The sequence below is a fragment of the Pogoniulus pusillus genome, chromosome 23 (genome assembly GCF_015220805.1).
Source record: "Pogoniulus pusillus isolate bPogPus1 chromosome 23, bPogPus1.pri, whole genome shotgun sequence".
In the NCBI taxonomy this organism is placed as follows: Eukaryota; Metazoa; Chordata; class Aves; order Piciformes; family Lybiidae; genus Pogoniulus; species Pogoniulus pusillus.
In genome coordinates this window covers 16,197,410-16,212,539 of record NC_087286.1, presented here as the reverse complement: position 1 = coordinate 16,212,539, position 15,130 = coordinate 16,197,410, and the positions used below count along the sequence as shown (strand labels likewise).

At 47.2% G+C, this 15,130-nt stretch overlaps 1 protein-coding gene across 1 annotated transcript in view; it reads right to left on the bottom strand.

Annotated features, from left to right (window-relative positions):
* Nucleotides 1–1,117: 1,117 nt before the first annotated feature.
* Nucleotides 1,118–15,130, bottom strand: part of GAD2 (glutamate decarboxylase 2) — a 45,313-nt gene continuing 31,300 nt past the window's right edge. Inside the window, exons 12-16 of the mRNA XM_064162725.1 lie at nt 12,320–12,398; nt 10,486–10,635; nt 8,091–8,198; nt 5,724–5,813; nt 1,118–3,901 (exon numbers count right to left, since the gene is read on the bottom strand). Coding sequence (XP_064018795.1) covers nt 3,728–3,901; nt 5,724–5,813; nt 8,091–8,198; nt 10,486–10,635; nt 12,320–12,398 — 601 coding nt within the window. The 3' untranslated portion in view covers nt 1,118–3,727. The remainder of the gene's footprint in view (nt 3,902–5,723; nt 5,814–8,090; nt 8,199–10,485; nt 10,636–12,319; nt 12,399–15,130) is intronic.

Below are 15,130 nucleotides of genomic sequence, written 5' to 3'. Positions count from 1 at the left end.
CCTCCTCCTTCTTCCAGAACTGCTTTCATTACCAGGGCAGGGGAGGATGGTGTAGGGAAATAGAAGCTCATCAGCAGGCAGTGCACAAGTGTGAGAAACTGGAGATTTACAGGTTTAGAGGAAAATAATAACAGTTCCTGGAGTAATAGAGCAAATGTTGTGGGTCTGTTCTTGTACTCCCTGTCCTGCATGCTGGTTTAATGCTTGTTGTGCAGAGTGCATCTTCCAGCTGCTACCTTATTCAAATCTGACGTGGTTGTGATGCCCAGGGCAGGGCAGATGCTAGTGGCATGCTAGATCCTGTGACTTGTAGTGCAAAAATTAACAGTTTTTGGAAGAAATTCTGCCTAGTTGTGTGATTTTTCAAGCTCTTTTGAGTCTCTCTATGGAAGGTGAGGACCCCCTCAGAGATTTTATATATTGCAGAGGAGCACATGGACTTGTTCTTCCCAGTGACTGCTTACAAAGCTCTGTTGGAGTCATCAGCCAGGCTCTGTGCTGGCACTCAGCATAGGCATTCATCTTGAATTCTGCTGCAGACTGAAAGGGCACAGAAGACCTCATTTCAGGCACAAGCCTTTTGACTGCTATTGCTCTGATGGCATCATTTTGGTTTCTTTGCTGTTGGCCAGCACTTCAGAGGGTGGAAGGAAAATAGAGCAGACAGCTTTCAGGTTTTGGGGGAACGAGGCCCTGGGCCAGGGCAGACAGGAGGATTAAAATCTTAGATTTTGGGTTGGCTGTCTTTTCTATTTCATGACTCAGACTGCAGGATAGCAATGGTCTGTCATCCTGGAAAGCGCCCTGGCTGCTTTCACTGCTGTGCTGGAGGCTGATCAGCCTATGGTTAATTTGGGGATAAGTGCTCATGGAATGAAAAGACAAAACAAAACATGAAGTGTTGAGGCTGTCTGAGGAGAACAAAGCACCTAAATCTGTCTTGTAAAGATAAGGTAAAGGGATACCAGATGGCAGACTTACAGTTGTATGCTGGTGCTGAGTACTGCCCTCAAAAAAGAAAGGATCTGGTGATGGAATGGATTTTTTGTTTGGTTGGTTTTAATGTTGCAATAATTACATTCTCATCAGGAAAAGATCCAGCAGGAGACATAGGAAGTTACAATTAAACATTCTCTTTATTGGGGCCTTGCTCCTAAATGGCACAAATGATAACTGCTCAGTAATGGAAAGACCCAGAGTCACGTTTTACACTTTTATTTGGATTTAGTTCAACACCACAGAGAAGATACTTTGGTCAAACACAAGAACAGATTGCTATGCTGCTCTTTCCTGGCTGCAATAAGTACAGGAATAGGGGGGGAGGGGGAGGAAAGACCCCCATAAATTAAAGTGTTGGTTCTCCTGGAACACTGAATGTAAATCTTGGATTGGCACACACAGCTAATAAATACATTGCTTGCACTTAGCACTTTAAAACAGAATTGCACATGCAAGATGTAACCAGGCTGCTGATCACCTTCATCATTGTCCCTGCATGAGTTTGTAGCTTCTTAAGCTCTTTCCTTGCCTTTCTCCCAGCAAGGAAAAAAAAAAAAAAGAGAATCGAATTTGCTGCTTTACTCAGTATCTCATTGCTTAGTCTGCTAGGTTTGACACATTTAGCAAAGGTTCCATTGAAGTCCTTCCTGATGGAATTGGCATCTCCTCTACAGTTGGACTTGCAACACTATGCATAGCAGGCAGCAAATGGAAGTCCACCCAGGTGAGGTGTCTGCCCAAAAGCTGGTGAGGAGAGGTTAATACCAAGCAAAGCTATAGCAGAGGGACCGGTGCGAATGCAGGTCTTACAACACCAAGAGCCAGTACTACTACCACACGAACGATGACATACCAGTAATATATTGTACAAGCTTATACAGCAACACATGTTGATCTGCAACACTGTACAGTTTAAATCTAAAGTGCACAGCCTCAATCTGAGGTGACAAAACAGTACTATCAACATCATAAAGGCAACACAATTACAGACACAGTTTATTTCCCCTTGCTTCGTGTCCTCGTGATCTTACACTGAATCAATACTCCACTTAATCTAGTTGAGATGAAATTAAAACCACAATGCACTGCTAATATTTTTGTCCCCCTTTCTTTTTCCTTTTCAAGTATTTTAGAGACAGCCAAACAATATTGCTTTATAAACATAAGTTGGCCACTTAGGCAAAGTTAAAACCAAAACTTGAGTAGGGTTATAAGTAGAAAGACCTGAGCTGCAGAACTCTCACCAATGCTTCCAGGTGCTGGAGGTGGGGAGGGGGGCTAAGAGGATAAATTTCAGTTTCCATGCCAGACTCACCTCTAATGTTAAGGGATGATGCAGTACTCTGCAAGAGCTGTGCTCATGGCTTCTCTTTGTGGCCAGTTTTAGGCAGCTGGAGCCTGATCTCAACTCTTTCAAAAGCCACTGCAGACAAGGACAGAGTCCAGCACTGGGAGAAGCCTTTCACAAAGCAGTTTGTTACTTGGACACCCCCCTCCTCTCCCTGTCACTCAGATTACAGTCACATTGACTCAGGCCTCATCTGGCAGACCTTTACACCTCTAATTACTCTCTTAATGTAGCTGGGAGGGTTCATGCTATTTTAACAAGAATTTCAGTCAATTTTGGTTGGTTGGCTGGTTGGTTTTTTTTCCAATGCAGTTTTGGACTGCCCATAGCAGAAATGATTACAAGGTAAGCATTTACTCAGAATTGTGCCTGGTTTGGGATGGGCTTTTTTACCACAGGACACAGACACCATCCAAATACAACCTTCTTTCAGTCTTGGTTAGCACTGTGTATTGATTGTGCGTCTGCTCAGTTAGGCCAAGTGGGAACCAGAGTAGCATTCTCTTGTTGTACTCTAATTGATCTTATTAAGTGGTTTGAAGAGCTGCAGCACTCTTAAGGTCTTTCAGTAATCAACCCTGGGGATGTACAATCCAGATAGGACGGAGAGAGACGAGGTACAGGCACCTCTTGAGAAGGTAGCATGTGGGCTTCTACTTTAAAGTAAGCACTAATAAGCATTTGAGGCACCTCCATGGAAAGAAAAGAAAAGAACCCTAGGTAATTTTCAGCTTCTGTCCTTGCAGTTTTATAACCCATACAAAATAAATATATAGAGTTTACAAAATAGGATTTTACTGTCTTTTATTCTATCTTTAATATATATATATATATGTTTCCCTTTGTAAAACTATACCTATTTGAAGACATTTGAAAGGTTGCTGTAAGGAAATGAGTAGTAAATTCCGCTCTAATGCTACGAAGAAGGCAAAAATGCTTTCACTCCTAAATGCAACAGCTTGGATGCTCTGCTTCTCACCACCCCCTCCCCACTTCCCTCAGTTTTTTGGCTTCATTTAGTTATCTATGGCAAAGTTTGGCATCATTCCAATCTGCTCCGAATTCAAAGGGAGTCGCTGCATTAAAACTGCTGGGGTGTGTGTGGGGGGGATAGAACATTGTAAGCGTCTTCTCTTCAGCCTTGTTTCAGTGCAGCTTTGTGTGCAGCTAATTATTAAGGAGGTATTCTAAAACTCAGGAAAGGACTTTAAAGGAGCCAAGTTTCTTGATTTGTGTGGGCTCTTTTTAAACTGTACTCTACTCCAACGCCACGATATAGAAATAGATTTACTTTGGGACAAACTACAAATACATTCGCACAGTTTGTGACAACTTAAAGTGTCTACTTAGAGGTCAGGAAGAGACTTCCACACCCAGTTCTTATAAGTCCTGTCCCAGGCGTTCAATTTCATCAATCAGGAAGTCGATGTCTTGGTGAGTCGCTGCAGGGTTGGAGATGACCATCCGAAAGAAGTTCACTTTGTCTCCCAGGGGCTGATAGCTCACCATGGTGGTGCCATACTCCATCATCCTGGCTTTTATCACTGGTGCCACCTGCAGCATAACAAAAGGCAGGGGGTGATGATGATGATGGCATCCTGGCCTGCATCAGGAACAGTGTGGCCAGTAGGACAAGGGAGGTTATTCTTCCCCTGTACTCAGCACTGGTCAGACCACATCTTGAGTACTGTGTCCAGTTCTGGGCCCCTCAATTCAAGAGAGATGTTGAGGTGCTGGAATATGTCCAGAGAAGGGCAACAAAGCTGGTGAGGGGCCTGGAGCACAAATCCTACGAGTAGAGGCTGAGGGAGCTGGGCCTGCTTAGCCTGGAGAAGAGGAGGCTCAGGGGTGATCTTATTACTGTCTACAACTACCTGAAGGGACATTGTAGCCAGGTGGGGAGTGGCCTTTTCTCCCAGGCAACCAGCAATAGAACAAGGGGACACAGTCTCAAGTTGTGCCAGGCTAGGTATAGGCTGGATATTAGGAGGAAGTTCTTCACAGAGAGAGTGATTGGCATTGGAATGGGCTGCCCAGGGAGGTGGTGGAGGCACCGTCCCTGGAGGTCTTCAAGAGAAGACTTGATGAGGCACTTAGTGCCATGGTCTAGTTGATTGGATAGGGCTGGGTGCCAGGGTGGACTGGCTGATCTTGGAGGTCTCTTCCAACCTGGTTGATTCTATTATTCTATGATTCTGTGATGATGATGATGGTTTGCATTACTGCCATCCTTCTTATTGTAACAAATAAAAAGAGAAACCATGCTCTGTGTCCTAAGAAAAGATAAAGGGCTGCAAAGATCAGTCAAAATGAAATTCAGACTGGCTGTGGCCCTGGGCAGCCTTGATCTAGTTGGAGGAATCCCTGCTGACTACAAGGGAGGGTTGGATAAGATGAGCTTTGAGGGTCCCTTCCAACCCAACACAATCTGTGAAAAACATTGCACCCAAGACTGACTGAAAACATTAAGCTTCATTAAGGAGAAATAGCTCAGTGAAGAAGCATTTTACTCTCTCTCTCTGCCTGCCTCTAAAAGTCACTGGGGAATTCTCCCCCTGCTTTCTCAACACTGCTAACAAGGACACCGTAGCTGGGTGTTGTAGTGCTCAAACATCTTATATACAAAGCTTAGGAGGAGTGACTGAGGGAGCTGGGGCTGTTTGGTTTGAAAAAGAGGAGGCTGAGGGGAGACCTCATTGCTGTCTGCAACTGCCTCAAGGGACATTGTGGCGAGGCTGCTGCTGGGCTCTTCTCACACGTAGTTGGAGACTGAAGAAGGGGGAATGGCCTCAAGCTGAGGCTGGGGAGGTTTAGATTGGACATCAGGAAAAAAAAAATCATGGAGAGAGTGGTCAGGGATTGGAATGAGCTTCCCAGGGAGGTGGTTGAGTCACCAATCCTGGAAGTGTTTAAAGGTCGTTTGGGTGTGGTGCTTGGGGATATGCTTCGAAGTGAATCTTGTAGAGGAGGGTTATAGGTTGGACTTGGTGATCCTGAGGGGCTTTTCCATCCTGGATGTTTCTGTGATTCTGTGATCCCAGAGGTCTATTCCAGCCTCAATAACTCTGTAATTCTGTGCTATTGCTACAACAGTTTTCCATCTTCTTTTCACAAGTCAGAGCACCGTGGTACCACTGAGCAGTTTAGCAGCTGCAGCTCACAGTCACTCCAGTGAGCGTACGCACAGCAAATCAGTGTTCCAGAGGCAGGGGAACTCAGGGAGCACCACCCCTGCAGAGCAGAGTGCAGTGGCACCGGACTAACCTGCAGTAGAATGACCACAGAGATGCCATTTTCCAGACTATCAGGGGGTGACTTTGCCCTGGGGGATCACTGTGGGGGTTGGCAGCCTGCCAGGGCGTGCTGTCCTGCTTACCTTGGCCAGGCGACTCAGCCTTTCTTCGCTGTTTTCCATGCCGCGCAAGCTGGGAGGGATGTACCAGAAGCAGACGTTTGTGTGCTGAGGCTAAACACAGAATAACAGCAGCTTACACTGGAAGAAACCTTCACAGCATCTCAAGTGCAATTAGGTTCATGCCTTCCCCCACCACCCCCCAACCCTCATACATCACACTGTGACAGCAGTCAGTGGTTTTCATTATTGTGGTCCACGGAGAGTCATCATCATTATTAATGCAGAACAGATCATTTCAGGCCATTTATTCCCAGGGTGTAAGAGCTGGAGACACATCATCCAGCTGTGCAAATGTGTGCATGCCCTACTGAGAGGGGTCTGGATTTGGTAGGGACTGCCCTCACCAAAGCCTGAAGGCATCGTATGGCTCAGGCAAGAGTCTCTTACAGATAACCCAGCTTGAATACTGTGTTCAGTTTTGGGCTCCTCACTTGAAGAGGGACAGGGATCTGCTGGAGAGGGTCCAGCAGAGGGCTACGAGGATGATGTGGGGACTGGAGGGCATGGCTTATGAGGAGAGGCTGAGGGACCTGGGGCTGCTTAGTCTGGAGAAGAGAAGACTGAGAGGGGATTTGATAAATGTTTATAAGTATCTGAGGGCTGCCAGGAGAGAGGGGACAGGCTCTGCTCACTGCTCCCTGGGATAGGACAAGGAGCAATGGGTGTAAGTTGCAGCACAGGAGGTTCCACCTCAACACAAGGGGGAACTTCTTTACTGTAAGGTTCCCAGAGCACTGGCACAGGCTCCCCAGAGAGGTTGTGGGGTCTTCTTCTCTGAAGACTTTCAAGTCCTGCTCTGGATGTGTTGCTCTGTGATCTGTGTTAGATAGTATGGTCCTGCTCCGGCAGGGGGCTGGGCTCAATGATCTCCTTGGGGGGCTCAATGATCTCCTTGGGCCCCTTCCAACCCCTAACATCCTGTGAGCCTGTGTGATCCTGTGATAACTCAGAGCTGAGGACTGTGTTGTTTACTTTCCTGACATGGCAGCATAACACAGAAGCTGGCTCTGAAAAGAGGAGTCACAGGCAGCACATGAGGCAGGCTGAGATTCTCTTACATCTGCTGGCCTAGATGATCTTTGGAGGTCCCCTCCAGCCCCTGACATTCAGTCACTCTGTGATGGAATCTGCACGGCAGCACCAAGCAAAAAGGCACAAAGCAGAACTAGCTGACACTGTCTGTGCTTGTGCCACCTCCCAGCAGCTCCCTGCCTCGCTCTGTTCCTCTTTGCTGGATGCTAAATGCGTGGGTTACTGTGACTCCTGCTGCTGCCAGTTCCGTTACTCATCATCAGAGCCAGTGGACCACATTTCAGTGATGATGTGTGAGGTAGGGGAAATAAACCACAGAGGGGCACGCAGGTATGAGCCTGTGATCGCCACTTGAAGCAGCAGTGGTGTCTGCCCTTGTGCTGCACAGCACCTGGGCACGCACTGAGTGACTGCCTCCAGGACGTGACATTCTGAGAGACAAAACCTTCCAGTACAGAGAGCAAAGCTCACCAGAAGCGGGAAGAAAAAAGCTGAAGTGAGATCTTTTTGCTTTACTACAGGCAGCACACCAGTTACTTCTGTAAGAGAGGTCTCGACCAGGCCTGCAGACAATTGGAGGGGATTGCCCACAAACAGATGGCCAAACCCCAGACAGCTCAGTGCAGTTCCGAGGTACAGCCACACAACCTAGTCTGCACCACTTCACCCTGGGCACCCTGCTCCAGCTGAGCACCTGGCACCCAGGGGTCTCATCTCATCTACGTTCCCTCCACAGCAAAGACCTGCCTAGAGACACCTGCACCCCACACAGTGTCACCTCTGCCACAGGAGCCAGCTGGGCTGCACTCCATCACAGCAGGCACTGTACTGCATATGGTCCCTCCAGGTTCCTGCAGGTCCCCTGTGACTGCCCAACCAAGGAGGCTGACAGCAGCACTTTACACAATCATCCTTTCGAAGCACTTTGCACAGCCATCCCCTCAGAGCTGTGTGGGGCACTGTAGCCCCTGCTCATAGCAGACCACACTATTAGGAAGCCACAACTTGTTCTTATTACCGAGAAACCGATTCCAAGAGCGCGTGTGCTAAGTTAGCCCCAGCTGCAGGGCTTAGTTTCAGCAGGGTGAAACTGAACAAACTAGAAACATGCACAGCTGCCTCATCTGCCCTGTGCCTGGAATCCATTGGGAAGAGAGATACCCAAGAGGTCAGGTTCTGTTACAAGGGACACTGCTTTCTATCTTACGCTGTATGAGTTGACCTGTTGGTATCATCCCAACAGATGACTAAAGCAAGTGCTGTGGCCAACAGGGAGAAAGATGTTGCAAGACTTACCTTTCCATCAAACACCATTTCGTACCCTTCTCTGTTCTTTATCTTGTTGTACAGGTATTCTGCCAGTTCCAAGCACTTATCGATCTGTGCTTCAAATCCTGTAGTTCCCTTTAGAGAGAGGAAGAAAAATCATTGCTTAACTATCTGCTCTGTGAGCCCAGAGTGCAAGGACCATGCAGCACTTGCTGAAGCATCAGCACAAGTCACCTCCCAGGAGTCTCCATGGGACAGATTAAGGATCTGATTCCATGAGGCAAAGGACAATTTGCTAAGCAGCCTCATATCTCTAGCTCTTGTCACTGACTCCAGCAGCCACCTCTGCAAAACAAGCACTGGGCACCAGCCTGCTCCTCAGCAAAGCATCTCTGACACCTCTGATGAAGGATGCCCCTGGCAGATTTTGCAGAGAGGCTGGGCACAGAAGAGGGTCTCTAGGAGGTGTTGATTTCCAGACAGTCTGCTGGCTTTAACAGAACAAGGCATTTTAATCTATTTTCCACATGAGCATAAGGGGAAAAACAATCACTGTGAGCGTGACTGAGCCCTGGAGCAGGCTGCCCAGGGAGGTTGTGGAGTCTCCTTCTCTGGAGACATTCCAGACCCTCCTGGAGTCATTCCTGTGTGCCCTACTCTAAGTGATGCTGCTCTAGCAGAAGGGTTGGACTGGATGATGTCTGGAGATCCCTTCCAACTCCTACCATTCTGTGATGCTGTGCTGTGCTGGGGGCTTTCCCGAGAACAACTGTTCCTCTGGAGTTAAACACAGCACGGGTGGGCAGGCTTTTAGAGCCCAGTCTGAAAATGCACATTTTGGTTAGATGCTGCCCTGCCCCCGTGGTGATTCTCTCCTTTCTTTTCTAATAAGACACCCTATAAACTCCTGAAGCTGTGTTTTTAGGAGCTGTAGCAAATCCTGCTTGTTTCTTCTCTGGCAGAAGTCATAATCCTCTCTGTGACATCATAACTGTCCCTGCAATCACCAGCTGTGATGCCACAAAGAAAGGATCCAGCCTTATGACCGTGGAAGGGGAACAAACAGCTGGAACTGATAAACTGTTTAAGAAACACACATCCTATTTTGTAACGTTGCTATTACAAGCAGGCTGCGAGAGAGAAAAAGCAGCACGGGGCAGGTTAAACAGCAGAAGGGGCTGAAAAGAAGAAATGCCTCTGAGTAAGGGAAGCATGTCCCTGCTGGATCTGTTCTGGCAGCACAGAACTGACTTTAACAGCCTGTGTCATTATCCCTCTGGGTGCAGAGATTTCAGACCAGGGTAGCACAGCCTCAGGGAGAAAGTCTTGGAGTAGGAAGCGAAAGCTGCCTGCTGCTCAGGAGAGCTCAGCTAGCACAGCTGTGACCACAAAACTTGCATCCTCCTTCACAGATGCCTGCACCTCCAGCTATGTTTGCTGTCTGTTTCAGAACTGTCTTCAGAGTTTTAATGCAGTACATGAGAATCTTTAAAGCTTTCTGGGAAGGAAGGCAGTGGTGGCATTTCCTCTGAACAAACCTGAGGCAAGAGATTGGATCAATAGCTGGAAGAACATTATTTAGGCAGATTCTACCAATAGAGATGAATGCTCATCAGGGCTGGTGTCTTCATATCTCCCAGAGAACAGCTTTGGATGAGTTTTCCTCCTTCAAAAGATGAGTTTACCTCCTTCATGCCACTCCAGTCTTTATTTGCCACGTTTTATGCCTGAATGGCATTAATTAATTAATGAAGAGGAGGCTTAATTAATTAAGAGAGGGCTAAGGGGAGACTTCATTGCTGTCTACCACTACCTGAAGGGACACTGTGGAGAGGCTGCTGCTGGGCTCTTCTCACACGTAGTTGGAGACAGAAGAAAGGGGAATGGCCTCAAGATGAGGCTGGGGAGGTTTAGATTGGACATCAGGAAAAAAAAATTCATGGAGAGAGTGGTCATAGACTGGAATGAGCTGCCCAGGGAGGTGGTGGAGTCATCAACCCTGGATGTGTTTAAGGGTCATTTGGATGTGGTGCTTAAGGATATGGTTTGAGATGAATCTTGTACAGGAGGGTTATAGGTTGGACTTGGTGATCCTGAGGGGCTTTTCCATCCTGGATGTTTCTGTGGTTCTGTAAAACATCTTTCTATTTCCAGAACTCTCCATAACAACATTCCCAGGTGTATGATTTATGCTGTTAAGACTCCTAGAGTTACACAAAGCAAATGCTATGTGGAGTTCAAGTTTCAAAATCATCTGTGCTGCTTTGAAGCCAAATAGTTAAAAGTATTAAAAAACCCCCAACAGCCATCCCAGAAAATAACAATGTTCCTTCTTTCATGTTGTATGTCTGAAATTCAGCCCAGACAGTGTCCAAATGCTGATTGCAGAACCCTCCCCTGTATCTGGTGTGTGTTACCTTACCTTTGCCCTCCACATCAGCCATAGCTTGAAGACATCGACGTGCCGCCCACACTGCAAGGCTTTGTCTCCCGTGTCATAGGAGAGGTCGTAGTGCTTGTCTTGTTGAAAGAGGTAGGAAGCATGCATTTGATTGCAGCTCTGCATCAAGCCCTTGCAGAAACAAAGGCATCAAGAAGTGATGTTGGCACAGAGGTGGCCACTGTTTGGGGTCTGCTCTGGGCAGCCCCTTACAAACACCCACATTCAGTGGATTGTGCGTCCAAGTGCAAAAGGATGATCAAAAAGCCCCAAGAAATCAGAGCAAAACCAGACCAAGTTTCTCAGTGGACTAAGTTTTTCATCTCTCATTCAGAGCCCAGGATACCCTGGTCCCTGATTCAACAGTGTGTAACCAAGGCCAGAGCCAAGGCACCGGTTAAAAGCAAGCTGGACAGGGTGTTTGTTGGCACCACTACGCTTAAGTGCACTTTTGGATCTCTCTATTTTATTCTCTGTTGTGGCTTCTCTTCCTCCTTCCCTTGGAAGGCATCTTTTCTGCTTGAGTCAGATCGAGCCAATCTGGTGACTAATCTAAATGCTCACACCACTTGGCTAATTGCTTTGGTTTCTCAAATTCTGGTTTGGATTGTTTGCTTTCTTTCCCTTCTGCAAAGCCCTCAGCTGCAGCTTGGATGCTGCCTTGGTACAAAAAGATCTGGAGAGGCAGAAGGGCACATGGCCTTTGAGCAGCCAGCAGAGCACTTGGCCTTTGAACAGCCAGCTACAGCAGGTCCTGGGTTTGCAAGATACCCTTCTGAGAGGCAGCTTCGTGGGAGGGCCAGAAGCCAACCAGGTGAAGAAATCTGGCTTGTGAAAGTATGAAGCTGCCTTTTTAGCTTTTGAAGTGAAACACTGAAAGTCATATTCTGGCTCTAGTTAGGCCCTCAACCAAGTTTAAGGCACACCTTGGGGCTGTTGCCTAAACCTGCTATTTCTAGTCCAAGAAGAATCAAAACTTGTCTGTTTATCATCAAGTCTAATCTTGATGTGTAACTCAAAGCTGAGATAATAAAACAAGAGTGGAAAAAAAAGATTGACTTTCTCCTAATCTGAGCCATCTGTTCTCACTGGAGGTCAAGGATGGTGCTGACTTCAGCCAGGCAGGATTTGTCCTGGCTAAACTGACCCACAGGGCAAATAATAGCCAGCTCCTCTCTTCCCAAGTGCAATCACTTTGTATACAATCTGTTGTACAGCTGCTAGCAAAACAGCAACCAGCCTTTTGCTGGCTGGGCTGTTAAGTGCTGGTTGTAGAGCAGCTGTCCCTGTAACTGATAGTTAGATGAGAACTGCAGGCAGGAAGGGTAATTCCAATTCCAGTGCTCCATGAAATGTCTACTTTTCATTCTAAATGAACTTGCTGTTCTATTTTTACTTCCATGTGCCCCACAGTGGATATATGGACCAGAATATGGGTGGAAATATCTATCATAAGTCTAGCAAATGTAATGATGCTTTGATTCTGGCCCATACCATGCACCACACCAGGACCATTTTGTGCTACACAGCAGCTAGTGGGCATCCACAACTGAACCAGGGACATTCTGAATGGAAAGCCACAAGAGGCTGTGAAGATACTGCCACTGCCTGGGTCTGTCACTGCTTCTAGGCAGCCACTCCAGCTGCTTTTGCAGCCACAGCCTGAGCTGGTACCTCAAGATTATTTCTCAGTTTCTGTTATAATCCTCACCATATTAACAAACATCAGCTATGACACAGGCACAAATCAAACAGCCAGGACTTTGAGCAGCAGAATGCCAGCCAGGAACAGAGAAGCAAGTCTCTTGGGACATACCTCTTCTCTCACTAGCAGGGCTGAGCACTGCAGCGGGACGCCCATCATCTTGTGAGGGTTCCAGGTCACTGAATTGGCCCTGGGACAGCAAATCACATGAAACTTAAACATTGTACTCTGATGGTGAAACCATGGAGACATTGGGAAACAATGAGCATGACCATGTAGCAATGCCCAGCTTCTCCTGACTAGAAGCTGAAAAGAATCATGAGCAGTATCAGGAAAGTGATGTCTTCATAAGGGACTTAACCTACTCCAGTTGGGTCCTACATGCCAATCCTGGCCACTCACCACTGGACTGCTCTATCCACTAAACTTCAGCAGCAGTAAAACTTCCTGGGGAGTCATTTGTACTTTATGAACAGAGAGCAAAGTTCCTAAAAACCCCCACTTGACTGATGAACTTTCTGATGTGGCATGGCTGGTTAAAGATGCAAATAGGAAACTGGCAAGCCAGAAGATTCCCTCCCATTGATTCCAGTTTCAGCTACCCTAAGTAGCTCCCACAGGGCATTTTAAAAAGCCAAGTCCTTTAAATACTTCTGGGTACTCCTAAACCTCCAAGCAACTTGGAAAATCTGGCCCAAAGTAAATTTCCTCTTTGCTCTGCTGCTGCAGAAGCTCCTTAGTTTCAAGATTGGCTATCACATAACTGAAGAGCTGAGCCCACGATTAGCACAGCAATAAACACAGATCTGATTCATCCTTCCACAAAAAAAAGGTCTGAGCCTGCCTCCCATCACTGCAAAAATTGCTGCCAGCCCAAATCTTGTGAGCAAAGAGGGTGCTGCTGCAATACAGCCTGGAGAAGAGGCATAGGGTTGGTTGGCTCCTTTTAAATGACTGTTACAATATGTGATAATTAGTGGATGGAGCTGTGATGTAGTTGGGGCAATTAATGAGACAGGCATTATAAAATAGGTGTAGTTAATTTTGTTTCTGGAATTCCCCACCCACAACTATATACTAATTGGGTTCTAATTCAGTCGGGAAACTCTTCCCATGGTTGCTTCTGGGCAATTCATTCATTTGGGACAATCAGAACATTTGGGAAAGCTTAGCCACAAAGTGGCTTTGCCTCACTTACAAATAGGTAGCCTGGAGCCCTAGGGAAAGTCTGTGCTACTCACTGCAGTGGAGTAGGAATTTCAAGCTACTCCCTGGCTCCTTTGTGGCAGTGTTTGAACTGCTTAGCCATTGAAAGGCTTCTAGATCTTCCCAGGGCACTGGGAAAGAGGCAGATGATCCCTGGCCTGATCCTGGTTCCTCTTGGCACAGAGGTTTGCAGAGGTGCCTGCAGGATCCCTTGCAGATGTGCAAGGAGCACCATGTCAGTGGCACTTCTTGCCACAGCATGAGGCACTTAAATGCCTTCCCCTGGGAAACTTGAGGCATTTAAGTTTCCAGGTAGTTCAAGCCCAAAATATCAGTGCTAAGCTGGTCTGAAGCACAATGCAGAGCAGATCATGTTGTCCAAGAGCAGTGAGGCAGAGCAGTGAGGCAGAGGCAGCACAACTGCTTGCAAATTAGCTCAATTGATATTACTTGCCCAAGTGCAATGGCTCCTCTGGCCAGAGATTCACCAACCAAAGTGACCATATGAGGTGAAACCTGGACTTGCTCACCCTTATTTGGGCAAGGCACCTAAACACCCATGGGTACTTGGTTATCACTTTGGGAAGGGACATAAGTCTGGAGCACAGCCCTACGAGGAGAGGCTGAGGGAGCTGGGGCTGTTCAGGGAGAAGAGAAGGCTCAGGGGAGACCTTATTGCTCTCCACAACTACCTGAAAGGAGGCTGTAGCCAGGTGGGGGTTGGTCTCTTCTCCCAGGCATCCAGTGACAGAACAAGAGGACACAGCCTCAAACTGGGCAGGTTTAGACTGGGCATTAGGAAGAAATTCTTCATGAAAAGACTGATTCTGGAGGCGTTCAAGAAAGAAATTGATGGGGCACTGCCATGGTCTGGTTGATTGGCTAGGGCTGGGTCTAGGTTGGACTGGATGAGCTTGGAGGTCTCTTCCAACCTGCTTGATTCTATGGTTCTATGATAATGGCTCAAGCCTTTGTTGTCCTCCTGCCCTTGTTTCCCCCATCAGCAGAGGGGTGGGGCAAGCCAGGACATCTAATAGGCCTATTAGCCTTCCAGGACAGGTGTGAGGACATTTGCATCCTGCTTGGCACAGGGATGCACAGTGCATAGGACTTCACCCAGTGCAGTGGTTTGAGTTTGGATGGTGTAAATTGGCAGACATCAGTCAAGTGGGACGTGTAAAAACTTGGAGGAGCCAGGAAACACTTGCAGGTTACACTGATGTGAACAGAGGAGAGCATGTTAGAGTATGGAAGTACTTTCCTTTGTAGGAGTTGGAGACAGCACTATGGGTTTATGCAAGTCTTTGTTTCCTGCCAAGCTGCTTCCACTCCTTCAAAGCAAGCAGCTCCAGAGTCCACATGGACATCAGGCAGCACTTCAATGCTTTCCTCTTGGCTGTTTAATTGGGACTGTGCAAGTGCCTGATGTAAAGTCTATAGGGAACAGTCTTCCACAGGCAACATCTGGCCACTTGGCTTTGCTTTTTGAGTATTTGGCAGCTTCAGATCAGCTCAGAGTTTGTCACCTGATTACAACACCAAAACTAATGACCCTGAACATGGTCTCTGCACTTCCCCTGATATGATACTTTTTCTTTTGATCTGTGCCTATGAATCAGGCAGAAATTCTTTAAGAGGCTTCCAGGTAACAGCACCAGTATGGATTTCCTCAAGCAAAAGGCTTAATGACTGACAAGGACAAGATGTTCATTATCT